A 21,202-nucleotide genomic window follows, 5' to 3' on the forward strand; every position below is an offset into this window, starting at 1 on the left:
AATTTAGAAAAGCAGATTATTTCATCTCATTGATGTATCACAAATCCACCCACAGGAACCTTCTTGAGTCCTTCGACTCCTGTAATTTCAAAGGTTTGCACTTTATTTAACCACATTCAATGAGTCTTCTCTTCTCCTTGTCTGAGTGTTGCTGGTGGCTCAGAGGATAAAGCGTCTGCCTGCAATGTAAGAGACCCGGGTTTGATCCCTGGGTTGGGAAGATCCCCTGGAGAAGGAAATGGCAACCCACTCCAGTATTCTCGTCTGGAGAATCCCATAGACAGAGGAGCCTGGTGGGCGACAGTCCACGGGGCCGCAAAGAGTCCGACACGACTGAGCAACTTCACTTCACTTCACTTCACTTTACATACAGATGTTGATTTATCAAGAAACAACTTTTTTGTAACACCACTTAACGTCGTATTTTCTAAAAATGCCTTTGTTTCAAATTTATAAGATCTCAGAAAAATCCAGTCTCCACAGAGCCAAAACCATTACAGTATTTTTCTTTAAGCACCACTTTTAACAACTAAAACAACACAAGTTGCAGACTTCTCAAGATGAGGCTTAGAAACTAGGCTACAGTATAGAGTTAGTTACTGAAAATATTCTTGGGACCTTCCTGGCGGTCCAGTGCTTAGGACTCTCACTGCCATAGCCCGGATTCAATCCCTGGTCAGGGAATTAAGATCCTGCAAACCACATGGTGTGGCCAAAAAAAAAAAAGAAACAAGAAAGAAGAAGAGTCTTAAAAATAGGTCCTGGGGGAAAAAAAAAAGTTTTTTTTTAAGGTCATACTTCCTAATAGCCACAGAGTTTCGGGCAAGTCCAAGAGCAACTTATTTAACTTCTCTTGAGTTTTAGTTTTTCATCTATGAAATGCAGACAAGAACAGTACCTACATTATTGGATTGTTGTGAGGATTAATTTTAAAAATATATTTGTAAATGCTTATTAGAAAACTGAACGCACACATTATTCTAAGTGGAAGAACTGAGAAGAAAAACATCATTATATATTTTTTATATGAAATGTTTAGAAAAGGCAAATTTATACAAACAGCAGAGGAGTGATTTTCTAAGGCTGAGAATGGGCGTGAGATTAACTGTGGACAGATACGAGAAAACTTTCATTCAGGATGACTGAAATGTAGAATGACCAACCATGTGGATTTGTCTCAGAAGGAAATGTTTCCTGGGATGTGTGGCTTTCAGTGTTAATTTACTAAAATTATTGAATTGTACAGCTATAACAACAGAATTTTATAATACATAAATTAATAACCATCCCAGGGAATCCCCTGCTGGTCCAATGGTTAGGATTCCGAGCTTCTGCTGTAAGGCGCAAGGGTTCCCCCTGGGTCAGAAAACTAAAATCCCACATGTCACGTGGAGGGATGGAAACAAACAACGAGGGCAGGACGGGGAAGACAACAGAGCAACGGGAGAAGAGGAGCACAGGATAAGCACCCCTTACTTCCTTCCTGACTTGTTCACAGCAATCCTGAGGACCCTGAGCCCTATGGGAAGGCACAGGAGACTGGGGGAATGGGCCGTTAACTGCTGTGCCGCGTGCTGTCTAGAGGGTACAAGCACCAGGCTCCCTGACAGGCAGTCACTGACTCTCCATTTAGAGCGAAAGACCGCATTAAACCTCACACCAGAATGTGGTTACAGCTACCTCTCCATGTGTAATGACCTCGCTGACACGAGCTTCCATGCTACCATTTCCATAGCATAATGTGAGAAAGATGGAACAATAAACACCACAACCAGATATGTGGGAGGTACAGGGGCAAAAAAAGAAAATTATGTGAAAATTTAATATAACTGATAGACCCAAAAAACACAAAATAACATTTAAAAACATAATACACTGTGTCTCACATCAGTGTCTGGATTAAGGAACAGACTGAATCCGCAGGTCTCATTCCCTGTCCCTTGAAACCCTCTTGCTGGGTGCTGTGCTGAGCCGCTCAGCCGTGTCTCTTTGTGACCCCATGGATTGTGGCCCACCAGGCACCTTAGTCCACGGGATTCTCCAGGCAAGAACGCTGGAGCGGGTTGCCATGCCGTCCTCCAGGGGATCTTCCCAACCCAGGGACTGAACCCAGGTCTCCTGTGTTGCAGGCAGATTCTTACCATCTGAGCCGCCAGGGAAGGCCCTTGAAACCCTCTTAAAACTGCTAAAGAAATATTTTTAAAGATGTACACTTAGAGTACTTCTCTGGTGGCTCAGTGTAAAGAACTGGCTTGCTAGTGTAGGAGACACAGGTTTGATCCCTGGTCCTGGAGGATCTTACATGCCTCAAAGTAACTAAATGCATGGGCCACAATGATTGAGCCTGTGATCTAGAGCCTGGGAACAGCAGCTACTGAAGCCCGTGCACCCACAACAAAAGAAGCCACGGCAATGAGAAGCCCGCACACGGCAACTAGAGAGCAACCCCTGCTTGCTGCAACTAGAGAAAAGCCCGTGCACCAACGAAGACCCAGCACAGCCAAATAAATAAATAAAATTATAAAGTGTGTCTGCATTTTTAAAAAAAGATCTAAACATAAAAGAATAAAGAAACTAGATAATCATAATTCAAAAACATACACGCACCCTCGTGTTCACCGCAGCACTGAACTGCCAGGACAAAAGAAGTAATCTAGATGCCCATTCACAGAAGAATGGATAAAGAAGATGAGGCACATACATACAATGGAATATTACTCAGCCATTAAAAAAAAATGAAGTAAGGACCTCCCTGGTAGTCCGGTGGTTAAGAATCTCTCTTGCAATGCAGAGGACGTGGGTTTGATCCCTGGTCAGGGAACTAAAATCCCACATGCCTCAGAGCTACTGAGCCTATGGGCCACAACAAAAGATCCCACGTGATGTAATGAAGATCCCAACTGCTGCAACTAAGACCTGACACAACCAAATAAATACATATTTTTCTAAAAAGAACGAAATATGCCATTTTGCAGCAACATGGGTGGAACCAGAGACTCTTAAGCTAAGTGAAGTAAGTCAGAGAACAACAAACACCATATGATATCGCTTACATATGGAATCTAAATAAAGGGTACAAATGAACTGGTCTATGAAACAGAAGCAGCACTACAGATGGAGAAAACAAATGCGTGGTTACCAGTGGGCAACCGTGAGGGGGTAAACTGGAGACTGGGACTGACGTATGTACACTGCTATACACACAGCAGCTAACTAATAAGGACCCGCAGTAGAGCAAAGGGAACTCTACTCAATACTCTGTAATGGCATATATGGGAAAAGAACTTTTAAAAAAGCAGGTATCTGTATGCGTGTAACTGATTCACTTTGTGGTACACCTGAAACTAACATGAAACTGTTAATCAACTATACTCCAAAAAAAATTTTAAAAACAAAAGATTAGAGAAAATAAAAATAACAACAACAAAAACTGGAAGCAGGAAAGCAAATGGACAAGTGATAACTGCCTTTAACAGAGCCAAGAAAGTGCAACCTGAAATATAAAGGGTGGAGCTGAGACCCAGCAATCACAATCCTCAGAAGACACTGAAATGCGGAGGGAGTATCGACAACAGAGAAGGGCTTGACAGCTGCTTCAGGAGCAGATCTAGAGACCACTTACCTACCCACTTTAAGCCACTAAAGGCTTAATTACTACAGGAGGTAAAAGTGAGGTTCTCCGGACCGGGGGACACCGGGAACAAAGGTACCGTACAGAAAACCAAGGAACCGAGTGGCTGTGCACACGGTATGGAGAAGTCCCTTGGGAGTCCCTTGAGAGTCCCTTGGGCTGCAAGGAGATCCAACCAGTCAATACTAAAGGAAATCAACCCGGAATATTCATTGGAAGCACTGATGCTAAAGCTCCAATACTTTGGCCACCTGATGCAAAGAGCCAACTCACTGGAAAAAGACCCTGATGCTGGGAATGATTGAGGGCAGGAGGAAAAGGGGGCAACAGAGGATGATGATTGGATGGCATCATCAACTTAATGGATATGAGTCTGAGCAAACTCCAGGAGATAGTGAAGGACAGGGACGCCTGGCGTGCTGCAGTCCACGTGGTCGCAAAGAATCAGATACAACTGAGCGGCTGAACAAAAAGCAAAGCACACAGTAAATGTGCCGTGCATGGTAAATGCAGCCCACGTCTCCACCCAGCCAGCCAGACCCTCACGCTCCACTCCACGCAGGACACGCAAAAGGCCTCTCTGGACCACCTGACAAGCTCAAGAGGAGGGCTAAAGATAGTGAGTGACACTGGGGATCACCAAGAGCAAAGATGAAGAAAAATCACCTAAAGGTTAAGCTCAAAATTGACACAGCCTACCCACTTGCTCAGAACTTCCAATCAGCTGTAGAATCCTACAATGTTAATGAATCAAGAGCAAAAACTAAAGATTAACAGACATCTAAGGATGGAAGAAACAAACAGCAGGGAGAAGCAGACTAGAAGAAACAGAGACCACGCACAGAGGGGAAAAATATATGAAGAACGATCAAAAATTTCTTCAAAAGTAAGAGAAATTTTTATTTCCAGAAAATAAAAGACCAGGATTTCATGTTATTTTTAAAAAACGAGGATGATTTTAAGAACAAAAGAGCTCTTAAAAAATAAAAATATGATAGGAAAGGAAAAATAAGTACTAGGGCTTGAAGACCAATCTTCAGAAAAATCTTCCAGAAAAACTGAGCAACACATACACACACTGAGCAACACGCATGCGTGCACACACACACCCACACACTGCAAAGAAGACACAGAGGAAAACTGGAGAGAAAAGATAAAATCAGAAGGCCAAAACAGGAAGTCCAACATTCACTAAAACAACAGTTCAAGAAAAATGAAACAGGGAATAGGAGAGGAGGAAGTCCTCAAGGGAAGCTCTCGGAACTGACTCCACCGTCAGCCTGAAAGTGCCCACCACACACAATGGACAGAACAGACCCACGTGAGGCCGCGTCACTCTGCAGCTGCAGGAGACACCAAGGCAAAGGGGAGGGTCATTAAGCTTCCAGGTAACTCCAAACTGGTTAGACACAAAGAATCAATGAATGGGTTCAGATTTCTCAGCAGCAACACTGCAAGACGACAATGGCACAAAACTCTGAAATTCGCTCACTTTTAAAAACTAAGGGTGGGCCTGGCTAAGCTCCTCCTCTCTACCTGGCCCGGTCTGGCCTTATGCTGATGAAGTTTCCTCTCTCCTCTCCTCTCTTTCATTTCATCCCACGACAAATTTTCTGCTTTGACCTAGTTCTGAGAGCTTGAAGAAGGCTCTGAAAACTTTAGAAGCTGAAACTACAAAGCAGCCCGCTCTCTCTGACCATACCTCTACAGGCTGTCCAAAGCCAAGTCCACACTGCAAACCTGTCCATCACCCCCACTGAGCTCAACCCTCTGCTTCCCCAGACTTTCCCCCACTCTTCCCCCCGCCCTGCCTGGAAGCAATCTCTTGAAAACCCTCGGGAAAGCACAAGCCAAGACTATGACCATGAGTTTGCTGGGTTTATCTTCCGGGAGGTTGCAATCAGTGTGACCGCACCGATCTTTCCTGAGACAGCCGGTCTGTTCTTGCTGCTCCATTTCACGTACAGATACAGCAAAACTAAAAAGAGAAGCAAGAAAATCCTAACGCTAAAGTGAGGATGGAGCCTATCCCGGGGGGCGGCGCAGGGAATCTAATGGGCGAAGGGCCCACAGTGGCATGTGGTCTTCCATCTAGTAATTAATGTCTTTAAGTAATTTTAAGTAATTAATTTTTCCATCCTAGGTATTGAATACAATGGTGTGTACTTTGCTTTTTCTCATCTACCCTTCTGTCCTTACAATTGTAAAAACTTGTTTTAATGCACATATTCCTTCAAGTTAGCAGTTATTAAACTATACAACTCACTGGGCTTCCCAGATGGTGCTAGTGGTAAAGAATCAACCTGCCAATATAGGAGACGTAGGACACACAGGTTTGATCCCTGGGTGGAGAAGATCCCCTGGAGAAGGACATGGCAATCCACTCCAGTATTCTTGCCTGGAGAATCCCATGGACAGAGGATCCTGGCAGGCTACAGTCCACTGGGTTGCAAAACGTTGGACAATACTGAAGCGACTTAGCACGCACGCATACAACTCCGTATTAAATCACAAAACTTTATATCACATCGGCAGCACAGCTCTGCTACACCAATCATGAAGGAAGCTGGCTTAATTTTAAATACACACACAAAAAAGTCTAAGACCAGATTTACTCACATTATGAGTCTCCGGTTTAAGAACCAGTATTTCCTCCGACTTCTGTCATATCCGATAGGTTCGTGTCGAATATAGGGTTTGTTTTTTTGGATTTCAGCAACGCAGTCAGTCACACCAGGCACCTTATGTGCTACACAGACTTCACACTGCCACTCATCCTCCGGCACCTCCTCGAGCGGCGGCTTCACGCATTCCAAATGGTACACCGCCGAGCAGGTCTCGCAGCAAAGCAAATCCCCGAGTTTGTGACAGACCCGACAGTGGTCGTCGTACTGGATCACCCCTTCAGACATCAGCTCCTCACGGGCGATGTTGGTGGTGAGAAACTGATCCACTAGGAACTGCAGAACCTTGATTTTGTTCTCCACTGGTCCGTAAGGGTAGTCCTCCGCTTCCTGGTAAGGAAGAACGTGATGGTACTCCTTGTCACTCTCACAGTACACCCGCAGCACCTCTGGCCACGTCATGCCATCAATGAAATACAGCGTGGAATTCACGCTGTCTTTCAGATCGGCAGGCCCAAAGGTAGTATTGGAAGTGTCTTCCTCACGCAAGACTGCTTTCAAAAGCACAACGTGCATCTCTGCCATAAGTGTGCACTGCTCTTGACTCACCAGAGCCGCACAGAAGTCCTCGAAGCGAAAAGGAGATAACCTTAGAACCGTGCCAAAGTTCCGCAGTACCTCATAAATGGCAATAACATTCATTATATGCTCGTTAGGCACCATTAAATCCTCAGAGGACTTGGGAAATTCAAGGGGCGGGATGTCTTTTTCTTCCAATATTGGAGAGCGAGGCCGATGTACTCTTGGTTTTCGCCTACCTGTAAAGAAAGAAATGGTATAGTTACAAATCAACACCTCAACCTCCACAAACTACGGGTTTTCCCGTTTTTCCTGTTTGGATGTATATCTCCGAAAAGAGACATGTCATACTTCTATTTTTCTAATAACTGTCAAGTTCAAAGAACACCAAGATGCAATGATTTACCTCTGATCTTTAAGTCTGTAGAAAATCTAAATGCAAAGTTTTCCCATTATATCCCAAACTAGAAGTACAAAAACATATTGCAATTATATTCAGTTCTCAATTACCTAGAGGGGATAACTGGTTTACAGGTAACCACAATAAAAAAAAAGTTAACAGTGTATTTGTGAAAGACCTGACGAGAATGTAAGTGAAAAAAAGATATCTCCAAGAGAACAGGCGCAGCACGGTGCCCCGCTGCACTAAGAAACGGCTCTCAGCAACCAGACAGGAAGGCCACTGGTGCCGCAGCCCTTTCCTTGGCCAGAAGTTCTTCCTGAGTGCCACGGTGACGCTCAAGGTTAGGGCTGAGACAGAAAGGAAGAAGGAAGAGAGAAGGCAAGCAAGGTTCCAATACTGGGAGAAAATGAGGTCGGGGGTTCTCTTAAGAAACAGACAACAGGCTCTAATTTGTCAGCATAAATTCATCAACAGCAGGTGCCTGTTTGCCAACTGATGAGCTGCGATGTCCAGCCTAGGAATACCCATGGATGTAAATAAATATACCAATATATATCATTTGAGAGCTTAGTTTATAACAAGCATGCATATTTAGTCAATCCTCTGAAAAAGTCTATGAAGTATTTTAATAAGAAAATTTGTGGGAAGAAACAAGTTTCTCTTAAAATGCTATGCCTGCATTACTATTATTACACTCTCCAATGATGTTTACAGAACAAGAAATGTATTTTTAAATATAAGGATTAATTTTATCAAGATCAGTTAACACTGAATTCATTTTTCACAATTAAGCTTTATGGTAACCATGGCTTTGGGTTGCTGGCCACCTCTTGATTGCCTCTTCTGTTCCCCATTCCTAAGCTCTCCTCAGGTCCAGCTAACTCTCATTAGGTACAAACTAAAAGGGTACAGGACACCAGGAGAAGAAAGTATACTAAAGGATATAAGAGGCCAAGAGCTTTTATACAAGGCACTACTCCCCATATTCATTCACTGGAAAGATTTTCCAAATAAGACTATATCCATTACTTTCTGTAGAAAAAGGGTCAAGGGATCACCCTAGGCCAGACTTCACAGGTGAGCCTACATAGTAAGGGGTTTCCCTGGTGGCTCAGTGGTAAAGAATCCACCTGCCAAGTAGAAGATGCAGGTTCGATCCCTGGGTCGGGAAGATCCCCTAGAGGAGGAAATGGCAACCCGCTCCAGTATTCTTGCCTGGGAAATCCCATGGACGGAGGAGCCTGACAGGCTACAGTTCATGGGGTTGCAAAGAGTTAGACACAACTTTTAGTGACTGAGCACCCGCCCTACGTAGTAAGTAAAGAAACCTCCTTCATCTCAGCAAATTTTCATCTACTACAAAGATGCAATTTTCACAGATTCAACTAAATCACGGAATCATCATATTAGTGATAAGCATCATGATGGTAATCCAGTCCATTTCACTGTCTTCTGGAAATTATTTGGGTCTCAGCTGCATAAGTATAAATAAGAGAAAGCTGAAAGGGATTACAGCGAAGACTGAGCCTAGAGGAATCCCTCAAATCCAAGAGAAGAAATACAAGTCAAACCTGCTTATAGAGATAGTGCCTGTGTTCCTCTCGGCTGTTTATGTAAAATGATGTCAAACAGAGTCCAAGCAAAGGATTGCAGAAGCAAAGGTTGCAAAAGTAGTTCGAGGACCAGAACACAGGGATCCTTAAATGTTAGGTGTAGGCATTTGCACAGCACTTTATTCAGGCAGTAATGAAGGTTGTTACAGGCTTTCTGAGCAGGGCAGGGACATGAGAAGAGTGTTCTAGAAAGTCTTCTCTGGTTTCAGTGTGTACAATGAAAAGGACAAGGGGAACAGATCAGAGACAGGGCATCTGCAACTACCAAGAAAATAAAGACCTGGATTCAGAGTCTGGCTGTGAGAACAAAGAAAAAGATGGATAAAAGTGACCTTATGAAGCAAGAAATCAAGTGGTGTGGAATATAACATGGCCACCGTAACATTTGACTCTGGTACCATTTCCTGCAAAAGACTAATTCCCCCAAACTCTTCTGAATTCTTGTCGCCTCTCTGAGCCATTTGTTACCTTATAATTTACCTGTTCATGGTATCTATTCCACCTCTGCAGCTGAACACCCACCTCTTAGACCTAAGAAAGATTTGGCATGCTTCTTTTACTGGCAGCATTTGCCAGCATCACTCTCTTTAGAGACTTACCTCCCCCCTACACCACCTGATTCTGATGGGGTCCCCACACACAGTATTCCTTCTCCCGGTCGTTGGCACTGCGGGCCAGCTAGAGTCCTGCCTGAGGTTTTATATTCAGATGCTGAGTGAGAAGTGCTCTGAAGCTCGTTCTTTCCAAGATGGTGGCCAGAGGTGGTCTGGGGCCAACCCACCTTTACCTCCCTTGTGGAAGAAGGGAACAAAGACAAGAAAACAGAAGAAGCAGGAGTGGGAGAAAAGTACCGGCAGAAGCTGTCACTCAAACTTCCCAGTCACACAAACCAAGTGTGACTTGAAGCAAGTCGCTTGCTTAAAGTGAACCTGTTGGTTTTCTGTCACTTGCAAAAAAAAAGGCAACTGATTAAAACAGTATTTAACACAGTATATCAATCTTTTATAATGAGAAACTCAGAAAATTGCTATTTAAAGACTATCAATGAGAGCAGTTAATGTTTTTTCCTAAAAAAGACTGTTGATAGTACTCTTCTGTAGTAAATTAGACAGTAACAGAAACACTGTCCAACATCTAATTTTGAAGGATCAGCTTTCACAGATTCTACAAGATTTTGGATAACCACTGTATTCTGATTTAACAGTTCATTTAGCTTTATCTTAAGCTAAAGTATGTCTGGTTTCTATTAGCTTTAGAGGTAAGAGGAGAAAGGCAAAAAAAGGCTCACAAATTCTACACTCCAGTATCTAGCTGGAAACCACAAAATAGGGTCTATTCAAACTACGACTATATACATACTTAACAATGTGAGCACTTTTCAAAGTTAACATTAAATACTGGTCAGTTCATTCTGAAGTATTATTGGGAGAGTTTAAATAAGTTCAATTGTTAAGAAGGCAATTTGGCAAAAATCTACCTGAAGGCATAGCCCTTTGACCCAGCAATTCCACCTCCTAGAAGTTATTCTACAGATAAACAGACACATGCACTTAAATAATTACAAAATACTTAACGCAACAGTTTGTGTGTATTTTGTGGGTTTTTTCGTTTAACCTAAATATACATCAATACTTAAATCATAAATTACAATGCATGTAGATAATAGCATCCAATATAGCAGTTGAAAAGAATAAGGTAATATTCATATGGGTTGAAATAAAAAATCTTGAAGATATGTTATTAAGTAGAAGAAAAAGCCAGCTACAAAATGATGAGAGAATGTCATTTGAGAAAAGAAATTAGAAACAAACAAAAAAAGGGAGGGAAGAGCAATATAGTATATCCATCTAAGAGGTCATATAAGGCTCTTTTTCATAGTTGCTCCTGGGGAGGAGAAATGGAGGAAAGGAAGGAAGAAAGGCCAGTTTTTTTTATCCTTTTAGAGTCTTCAACATCATATGCATACATTTTTACTATAATATTTTAAGAAAAATACTGGGCAGGTTATCGATGCAAATACATAAAAATATTAATATTCAAATCAATAAAATGATGCTAATAATAATGGCTACTGATGGTCTTGTATGAATACAAATATAAGGTCATTATGCCAAATTCAAAGATTCAGGTTTAAGCATAGAACATAGTGTATAAAGAGAAAACTCGTAAAATTAAACCACTTATGCCCCTCAACTGTCAATCACTAGTATTAGCAAGTCAAGTCATTTCCACTCTTCAGGGAAATGTATTTATAATATACCACTGAAGATTATCCTCATTACCATTGCAACACTGATATAATATCTAGCAGATAAATTATATTAATTTTCCTGTATTAAAGAAAAAAGTGATTAACGTCAACCTCACTAGCTATCCGGAAAAGGCAGAGTAAAACCACAATGAGATACTGTTTCATACTCATCAACAGACAAAAATCTTAAAGTCCATCCAAACAAACTTTTGAGAAGAACAGATAACAACAGAAACATTGATATATCATCTTCGGGACCCTAAAGTGGCACCACCATTTTGGGGAGCAAGTCAGTACGAGTCAGGTTAAGGCTATACACATAACCTTGAGAAGGCAGTCTGCAAACTTTTTGTCCATGACCCAAAGTAAGAATACATTTTATATCTCAATCTAGTATATAGCCCCAAAGTAAAGTCTTTTAAGCACTACTCCTAGCTTTCCTCATAGCTCAGATGGTAAAAGATCCACCTGCAATGCAGGAGACCCTGGTTTGATTCCTGGCTCAGGAAGATCCACTGGAGAAGGGATAGGGTACCCACTCCAGTATTCTTGGGCTTCCTTGTGGCTCAACTGGTAAAGAAACCACTTGAAATGTGGGAGACCTGGGTTCAATCCCTGGGTTGGGAAGATCCCCTGGAGAAGGGAACAGCTACCCACTCCAACATTCTGGCCTGGAGAATGCCATGGACTATACAGTCCATGGGGTCACAAAGAGTCGGACACGACTGAGTGACTTTCACTTTCTTTCACTTTCACTTAGACTAATATCTTCTCTTCCATCCCATTTTAATACCTTCTATTCCATTCTTTTTCTGCTTTTAAAACATGCTGCATGCAGCCCACAATCTGAAAAACACTTCTCAGGAATTTCCTGACATCCAGTGGTTAGGACTCTGCACTTCCACAGAGGGGGGCACTGGTTCCATCCCTAGTTGGATCCTGCCTGCCTCACAGGGGCTTCCCTGGTGGCTCAGTGGTAAAGAATCCACCTGCCAAGACAGGAGACGCAGGAGATGTGGATTCGATCCCTAGGTCAGGAAGATCTCCTGGAGGAGGAAATGGCAACCAACTCCAGTATTCTTGCCTGGGAAATCCCACGGATAGAGGACCTGGCAGCCTACAGTCCACGGCCACAAAGACTTGGACACAACTGAGCACAGCACAGCATGCTGTCCAGAGTGGCCAAAATATAAAGTTTGAGACGCTGCCTTGAAACTATCCATCCTAAAACTAGAAGTACAGCAAAATCACATGGTACACTGTTAAAGAAAGCACAGGAGAACTATACAAAAAAGATCTTAAAGACCCAGACAACCATGATGGTGTGATCACTCACCTAGAGCCAGACATCCTGGAGTGCGAAATCAAGTGGGCCTTAGGAAGCATGACTTCAAATGAAACTAGAAGAGGTGATGGAATTCCAGTTGAGCTATTTCAAATTCTAAAAGATGATGCTGTGAAAGTGCTGCACTCAGTATGCCAGCAAATTCAGAAAACTCAGCAGCCACAGGACTGGAAAAGGTCAATTTTCATTCCAATCCCAAAGAAAGGCAATGTCAAAGAATATTCAAACTATTGCACAATTGCACTCATCTCACACGCTAGCAAAGTAATGCTCAAAATTCTCCAAGCTAGGTTTCAATAGTACTGAGTGAACTGAGCGAGAACTTCCAGATATTCAAGCTGGATTTAGAAAAGGCAGACAAACCAGAGATCAAATTGCCAACATCCACTGGATCACTGAAAAAGCAAGAGAGTTCCAGAAAAACATCTACTTCTGTTTCATTGACTATGCCAAAGCCTTTGACTGTGTGGACCACAACAAACTGCGGAAAATTCTTCAAGAGATGGGAATACCAGACCACCTTACCTGGTTCCTGAGAAATCTGTATGCAAGTCAGGAAGCAACAGTTAGAACCAGACATGGAACAACGGACTGGTTCCAAACTGGGATAAGAGTACGTCAAGGCTGTATATCGTCACCTTGCTTACTTAACTTCTATGCAGAGTACATCATGCAAAATGCTAGGCTGGATGAAGCACAAGCTGGAATCAAGATTGCTGGGAGAAATACCAATAACCTCAGATATGCAGATGACCCCATCCTTGTGGCAGAAAGCGAAGAGGAACTAAAGAGCCTCTTGATGAAAATGAAAGAGGAGAGTGAAAAAGCTGGCTTAAAACTAAACATTCAAAAAACTAAGATCATGGCATCCAGTCCCATCACTTCATGGCAAATAGATGGGGAAACAATGGAAACAGTGACAGAATTTATTTTGGGGGACTCCAAAATCACTGCAGAGGGTGACTGCGGCCACGAAATTAAAAGACACTTGCTCCTTGGAAGAAAAGCTATGACAAACCTAGACAGCATATTTAAAAGCCGAGATGTTACTTTAACAACAAAGTCCTTCTAGTCAAAGCTATGGTTTTTCCAGTGAGGTGAAGGTGAAGGTGAAGTCGCTCAGTCACGTCCGACTCTTTGCGAAGGTGACTTATGGTTTTTCCAGTAGTCATGTACAGATGTGAGTGTTGGACCATATAGAAAGCGGAGTGCCGAAGAACTGATGCTTTTGAACTGCGGTGTTGGAGAATACTCTTCAGAGTCCCTTGGACTGCAAGGAGATCAAACCAGTCAATCCTAAAGGAAATCAGTCCTGAATATTCATCGTAAGGACTGATGCTAAAGTTCCAATACTTTGGCCCCCTGACAAGAAGAACTGACTCATTGGAAAAGACCCTGATGCTGGGAAAGACTGAAGGCAGGAGAAGGGAATGACAGAAGATGGGAAGGTTGGATGGCATCACCGAATTGACAGACAAGAGTTTGAGCAAACTCTGGGAGTTGGTGATAGACAGGGAAGCCTGGTGTGCTGCCAGCCATGGGGTCGCAAAGAGTTGCACACGACTGAGTGAATGAACTGAACTGAACCGAAACTGTTAAACTGAACCGAAACTGTTAAGAGTAGAGTATCAAAACGCAACTCAAATTTACAGAACCCCGGGTGAAGCTCAGTAATCTGTATTTTTAATCTTTCTCCCCAGATAATTCCCATGTGCAGTAAAGTTTGAAAATTAGGGCTTTACTGAAATTGGATATTCCCCCTACCAAGCAAAAAGTAGAGCTTTTGTGGAAACTCAAGGCAAGAAAGCTAAGAGGCCGCCCCAAGGCACGATTAGAAGAGGACTGGTGTGAAAGGAAACTGAAGCCTAATCAAAGACATTAATAAGACCACAAAGAGAAAATGCTAAGGATGGAAAGTGGTCTACATGGGGAGTGGGGTGGAGTGGGGAGGGGAACCAAAGACCAGGAATCTGTCAATGTATTTCCAACACAGACTGGCTTAAGGGAGAGAGTTTCTTGACTGAACAACAAGGATTCTGGCCCATGTGACAGATTATTACCTTAAGAAGAATTATGTTTTTATGTACACTATTTAAATAACCTGGCAGTTGCTGAGGCAACACTTTCCACTCCTCTGAATTCCATAATAGAAGTTTACTTGATAGGGTTGGGGACACCTCTTCTCTGAGCTCTCTGGAAGAACTGGTCAATAACACTTAAGTGTTAACTATTGCTTGGGGTCCTTTTCTACACGCCTGGGTTTTTTAAATATACACTGTTGGCACAATCTGTATTTGTTAATTTCCCATTGTTTTCATTTAAAAACTTGTCTATACATTTTAAATAGATATTGCCTTCATTTGCTGAAGCTGGGAGAAATCCTAGACCTTTTTCAAGGCCCTGATCATATGTTACCTTTCCGTCTTCTGGGCCTCTGGGCCCGGTGCTTCTCTGACACTTTGTACAGCTCTCTGTTATAGCATGAGCACGTTTATACTACAGGCAATTACTCACGGGTCCTCAGCTCATGTGTTAACTTCTTGAGAGCACAGACCATGTTTTACTGTAAAAAAGTGTTCAACAAATGATACCCAAAAGCAAAACTACCTACAAAGGGCAGAGATTCAGGGGTACAGTCAGGCCAAGATTAAAATCCAGATGCCACTGCAGATGTTTCAGTTTGGCTTACACATTTTTACTGTATTAATACTAAGAAGGATATTTACAATATTTTCAGACTTTTCAACCCCGTAACTCTATATATATGTGCTTCTATGGAAAAAAATGTTAATGTTGTCTCCCTATTTCTAACTGCTATCTGAGGGAAGAAAGATGTACACTCAGTATTGGTGTACTGGGTAAGTGAAGTTTGTTTCCAACAGAAGTTAATATTCAGTATCTAATCAAGTCTCATTCTTTAATCTAATGTTACACATAAACCATGAATGGCATAACAAAATAAATCATCTGTAATATGTTTACCGGGCTTCCCAGGTGGCTCAGTGGTAAAGAAGTCACCTGCCAATACAGGAGACTGGAGTTCAGTCCCTGGGTCAGGGAAATTCCCTGGAGAAGGAAATTGCAACTCACTCCAGTATTCTTGCATGGGAAATCCCATGGACAGAGGAGCCTGGTGGGCTATAGTCCATGAGGTCGCAAAGAGTCAGACACGACTTAGCAACTGAACAACAATCTATTTACTAGTCATCTTAAAATTGGGCTCCCCTGGTGGCTCAGGCAGTAAAGAATCTTGCCTGCAATGCAGGAGACCCAGGTTCGATCTCTGGGTCAGTAAGATCCCCTGGAGAAGGTAATGGCTAATCACTCCAGTATTTGTGCCTGGAGAACTCCATCAACAGAAGAGCTTGGCAGGTTACTGTCCATGGGGTTGCAAAGAGTTAGACGCCACTGAGCAACTAACACACACTTTTTTTAAAATTATGAAACTAATTTGTCCAAAGTAACAAGGATATCTCCCTTTGATCTGGAATAGTGTCTCAATCTAGCTTTAAGATTATTACTCACAAGTTTGTGCTCTTCCGGTGAATCTCCTTTGTCTCCATTCCCTAATCTCCCATTTTAGTAATAACAGGAAAAATAGGAGCAGCTAGCTTTCACAAGGGCTTCCTATACGCCAGAGAGAGGAATTGTGCTAATAAACACATTTAAATGCATTATCTCCACATCAACTCCATGAACTAGATATTATTATTATCATCTCCTTTTAAAGATGCATGTAGAAAGGCTGAATGACTGGTCCAAGGTAACAGTCTGTGCCACTAAGAGTTACAGTAAAGGAGAAGTCCACCGGTCTCTTAAGCTTATGCTCTTTACTGCATTAGACTTTCTCCCCTATTGTTAAAAAACCACTGGAGTCAACCTCTCAGGTAAAAGGCAAGAGAAATAACAAGAGTCCTTTGTGCAGGTGGCAGAAATAGCAGCTAAAGGAGATCAATGACAGAGTTAGAAAGTTGGGACATCTAAAGCAAAAATTTTAACAAAAGGCATCATTTCAAGTGCTTAATAGCCATGTATGGTTAGTGGCTTACCAGACTGGACAGTACATATACAGAACATTTCCATCACCACAGAAAGTTCTTTGGAGAACCCTGGTCTGGAAATGTATCTAGGGACTACTCCACAACCCTACCCCACTGGGTTAACAACACAAGGCTAAAACACATTTCAGTAGTCCCTCCCTTTAAAACAACTGCAAAATACTAACAGCATTCTCTGTGAAATTCCAGCAAAATAAGGAATCTATCAAAACTGAAATAAAGATGTAAGCCTCAGATAAAGAAACCCATATAAAAATATACACCTACATATAGATTTAAGAATTGATAAGAGTACACGATACGCGCTCTAAAGAAGCACCCCCAAAACTGGAAATAACCTAAATGTTCATCAGGAGGAAATGGATAAATATAATGGAATACTACATAGTATTTAAAAACAAATGAACTAGGTGTATCAACACGAACAATGAATACTTTTTAAAAAGTGAAACAAGCAAGTTAATTAAACACCCAAAGACCATCTACGTAAAAATTTTAAACATAAAACAATAATGGCATATAAACATACGTAAGTGAAAGTGGAAGTTGCTCAGTTGTCTCCGACTGTTCGCAACGCCATGGACTGTAAACTGCCAGGCTTCCCTGTCCATGGAATTCTCCAGGCAAGAATACTGGAGTTCCTTCTCCAGGGGATCTTCCCAACCCAGGGATCAAACCCAGGTCTCCCGCATTGAAGGCAGACTCTTTACCGTCTGAGCCACGAGGGAAGTCCATAAACATATACAGGACAAGTATAAAACACACCAACTTCAGGAAAATAAATACCTCTGGAGGAGCAAGGAAGGGAAAAGGAGAGAGAATGTTAACCTCTAATATTCTCTTAAAATAGACAGAACTGGAACAAATACGGAGCAAATGTCAGTATTTACGAAATCTGGCTAGGGTGTTAAAGAGTGTACATTATCTTATTTGTCAAACTTATTTGAATGCCTGAAATATTTTCTAATTATTTTCAGAGGAAAGTTTCTTATATTTGAGAAGTTTACTTCCATAGTATGCTTAGTTGTTCAGTCGTGTCCAGCTCTTTGCGACTCCATGGATAGCAGCCCACCAGGCTCCTCTGTCCATGGGATTCTCCAGACAAGAATATTGGAGTGGGCAGCCATTCTCTTCTCCAGGGGATCTCACCCACCCAGGGATCTAACCCAGGTCTCTGCATTGCAGGCGGATCCTTTACCATCTGAGCCACCAAGGAAGCCCCTGAAAATCAGCACCACTATGAGCTCAGTTGGGTCCGACTCTGCAACCCCATGGACTGTAGCCCACCAGGCTCCTCTGCCCATGGATACTGGAGTGGGACTTACCACTGAACTCAATGGTTCTTCAACCATTTCTGAATATGCTACTTTCTGTATAGTCAAGAAATTTCACTATAGTAGAAAAGGTGAAATTCTGGCTTCAACAAAAGTTGAAGAATTCATTTACTAATCTCTTTTAGCCTTTGAAAAATAAAAATTTTACATAGTATTATACCTCTTTAGTTTCTTCTCCAAATAAAACGTTTCTAGAACAGTTCAGAAACGTTATAAGTAACATTACCAAAGAATCTTGCTTCTTAAATATCTGGCACAAAAACTATTATGACATAAAAATCTCTTAAGTTTTCACAATGAATTAAAAAAGAATCTCAGTCCACAGTAACACTCAAAAGAAAGGAAGGGAGAGCTCTTCAAATGCTAATATATTAAAGAATGAAAAATCAGAAAAAAATCATTATGCAATCACGAGTGTAATAACCGATTCAGGCAAGGCCTGAATGAATGCTAAAACCACTGGGTGAGAGCCTGATGGGCAATGGGATATTCTCACCATAATATCACCTCATAAATTACCTGTTCCTTTCAAAGGGAAAGGAACCTTTAAAAGGCAGACTCAACCTTTACAAAGTGATCAAACTTATTGTCAATAATGGGACAAACTGATGACATGCCTTCTGCTGAGACGCGCAAAGGAAGACACAACATCACTTACACAGAATTCCCACCAAAAACATCTAAACTGAGTCTATAACAAGCAATCAGATAAACCCAAACAGTGAGACGCTCTGAAGACAACTGGCCTAGACAATTAAGAAATGTCATTGCTGGGGATTCCCCGGTGACCCAGTGGTTAGGACTCCATGCTTCCTCTGCTGAGGGGCTGGGTTTGATTCCTGGTCAGGGAACTAAGATCCTACAAGCTGAACGATGTGGCCAAAAAAAACAAAAAGTCATTGTCACAAAAGAACCTTTCCCTCTCCAAAAGTGACAGGACAGCTTTAGATTAAAGGAACAAAAGAGATGTCAGCTAAAAGCAACACATGACCCTTGAATGAATCCTGGATAAACAAAAAGACAAAACAGCAGTAAAGGGCAATTAGGAAAATTTGAAATGGAATATTATATCTGTGTTAAATTAAATGTCTTGAGTATGCTGCAGAATCTAGAAGTGAAATGTCATGATGCCTGCAATTTACTGTCAAACAGTTCAGCAAAAAGAAAAATTTAAAAGACTGAGAAAGTAAATATAGCAAAAATGTTTTTTAAAAAATTGGTGAATTCAAGAGAAAGGTATACTGGGTGTTCACTGTACTATTCTTTCAGCTTTTCTGCATATTTGAAATTATGTAGTGTTTAGAAAATATGTTCTACAGTTTCTTACTTTTAACTGCTTCAATGATTTGTTTTAATTTTTTCAATACATAAGCTAACAGGAAGCATCATGTTATAGTCTAAATATAGACTAAGATTAAATAAGGTTATTAAATTAACTGCAAACTCAACATCAACTGATAGGTGAGACAGAAAGCGCTATAACGTATCACCTGTTTTATCCAGCCTGTCTCTGAAAACATCTGACATATTTGGCCACAACACCCTTCTAAACTTCCTTCTGCCAAACGATTCATTGTCCCTGACTGGTGTTCCTCTGCCATACATCTCTCTTAATTCCCCAAAGTTTAGTCCTCAACAGATTCTCCTGCTTTCCCTTAATTATCAGTGGACTCAATTACCACCCAAATATCAATGACTTCTAAATGCATTTCTCTACCCAGACCTCTCTTCATAACCCCAGAGACATTATTTCCAACCAACCCCCTACTAGCTATTTTCAACAGGATGTCCCAGGTAGAAAATGAAAACAAAAAGGGTTCATAAAAGTTTCAGGTCAGTTCAGTCGCTCAGTCGTGTCCGACTCTGCGACCCCATGAATCACAGCACGCCAGGCCTCCCTGTCCATCACCAACTCCCGGAGTTCACCTAGACTCACGTCCATAGAGTCAGTGATGCCATCCAGCCATCTCATCCTCTGGTGTCCCCTTCTCCTCCTGCCCCTAATCCCTCCCACCATCAGAGTCTTTTCCAATGAGTCAACTCTTCGCATGAGGTAGCCAAAGTACTGGAGTTGCAGCTTTAGCATCATTCCTTCCAAAGAACACCCAGGACTGATCTCCTTTAGACTGGACTAGTTGGATTTCCTTGCAATCCAAGGGACTCTCGAGAGTCTTCTCCAACACCACAGTTCAAAAGCATCAATTCTTTGGCGCTCAACTTTCTTCACAGTCCAACTCTGACATCCATACGTGACTACTGGAAAAACCATAACCTTGACTAGACAGACCTTTGTTGGCAAAGTCTCTGCTTTTGAATATGCTATCTAGGTTGGTCATAACTTTCCAAGGAGTAAGAGTCTTCTAATTTCATGGCTGCAATCACCATCTGCAGTGATTTTGGAGCCCCAAAATATAAAGTCTGACACTGTTTCCACTCTTTCCCCATCTATTTCCCATGAAGTGATGGAACCAGATGCCATGATCTTCGTTTTCTGAATGTTGAGCTTTAAGCCAACTTTTCCACTCTCCTCTTTCACTTTCATCAAGAGGCTTTTTAGTTCCTCTTCACTTTCTGCCATAAGGGTGGTGTCATCTGCATATCTGAGGTTATTAATATTTCTCCCAGCAATCTTGATTCCAGCTTGTGCTTCTTCCAGTCCAGCCTTTCTCATGATGTACTCTGCATAGAAGTTAAATAAACAGGGTGACAATATACAGCCTTGACGTACTCCTTTTCCTATTTGGAACCAGTCTGTTGTTCCATGTCCAGCTCTAACTGTTGCTTCCTGACCTGCATATAGGTTTCTCAAGAGGCAGGTCAGTTGGTCTGGTATTCCCATCTCTTTCAGAATTTTCCAGTTTATTGTGATCCACAGTCAAAGGCTTTGGCATAGTCAATAAAACAGAAATAGATGTTTTTCTGGAACTCTATTGCTTTTTCCATGATCCAGCGGATGTTGGCAATTTGATCTCTGGTTCCTCTGCCTTTTCTAAAACCCACTTGAACATCTGAAGTTCACGTGTTGCTGAAGCCTGGCTTGGAGAATTTTGAGCATTACTTTACAAGCGTGTGAGATGAGGGCAATTGTGCGGTAGTTTGAGCATTCTTTGGCATTGCCTTTCTTCGGGATTGGAATGAAAACTGACCTTTTCCAGTCCTGTGGCCACTGCTGAGTTTTCCAAATGTGCTGGCATATTGAGTGCAGCACTTTTATAGCATCATCTTTCAGGATTTGAAATAGCTCCACTGGAATTCCATCACCTCCACTAGCTTTGTTCATAGTAAGCAGAATTTTTAAATCCCTAAATTAAACAAACATTTTGTAATGATAAAGGATGCAGTCTACAATGAAGATATAGAAGTC

The 21,202-nt window shown here is 41.8% G+C and overlaps 1 protein-coding gene across 16 annotated transcripts in view; it reads right to left on the reverse strand.

Moving 5' to 3' along the window:
* Positions 1-21,202, reverse strand: part of BPTF (bromodomain PHD finger transcription factor) — a 133,218-nt gene that overhangs the window by 85,288 nt on the left and 26,728 nt on the right. For all 16 annotated transcript variants that reach the window (XM_061392389.1, XM_061392385.1, XM_061392383.1 and 13 more), the window contains exon 2: positions 6,251-7,073. In XM_061392389.1, the coding sequence (XP_061248373.1) occupies positions 6,251-7,073 (823 nt within the window). The remainder of the gene's footprint in view (positions 1-6,250; positions 7,074-21,202) is intronic.

Source organism: Bos javanicus, chromosome 19 (genome assembly GCF_032452875.1).
Source record: "Bos javanicus breed banteng chromosome 19, ARS-OSU_banteng_1.0, whole genome shotgun sequence".
Lineage (NCBI taxonomy): Eukaryota > Metazoa > Chordata > Mammalia > Artiodactyla > Bovidae > Bos > Bos javanicus.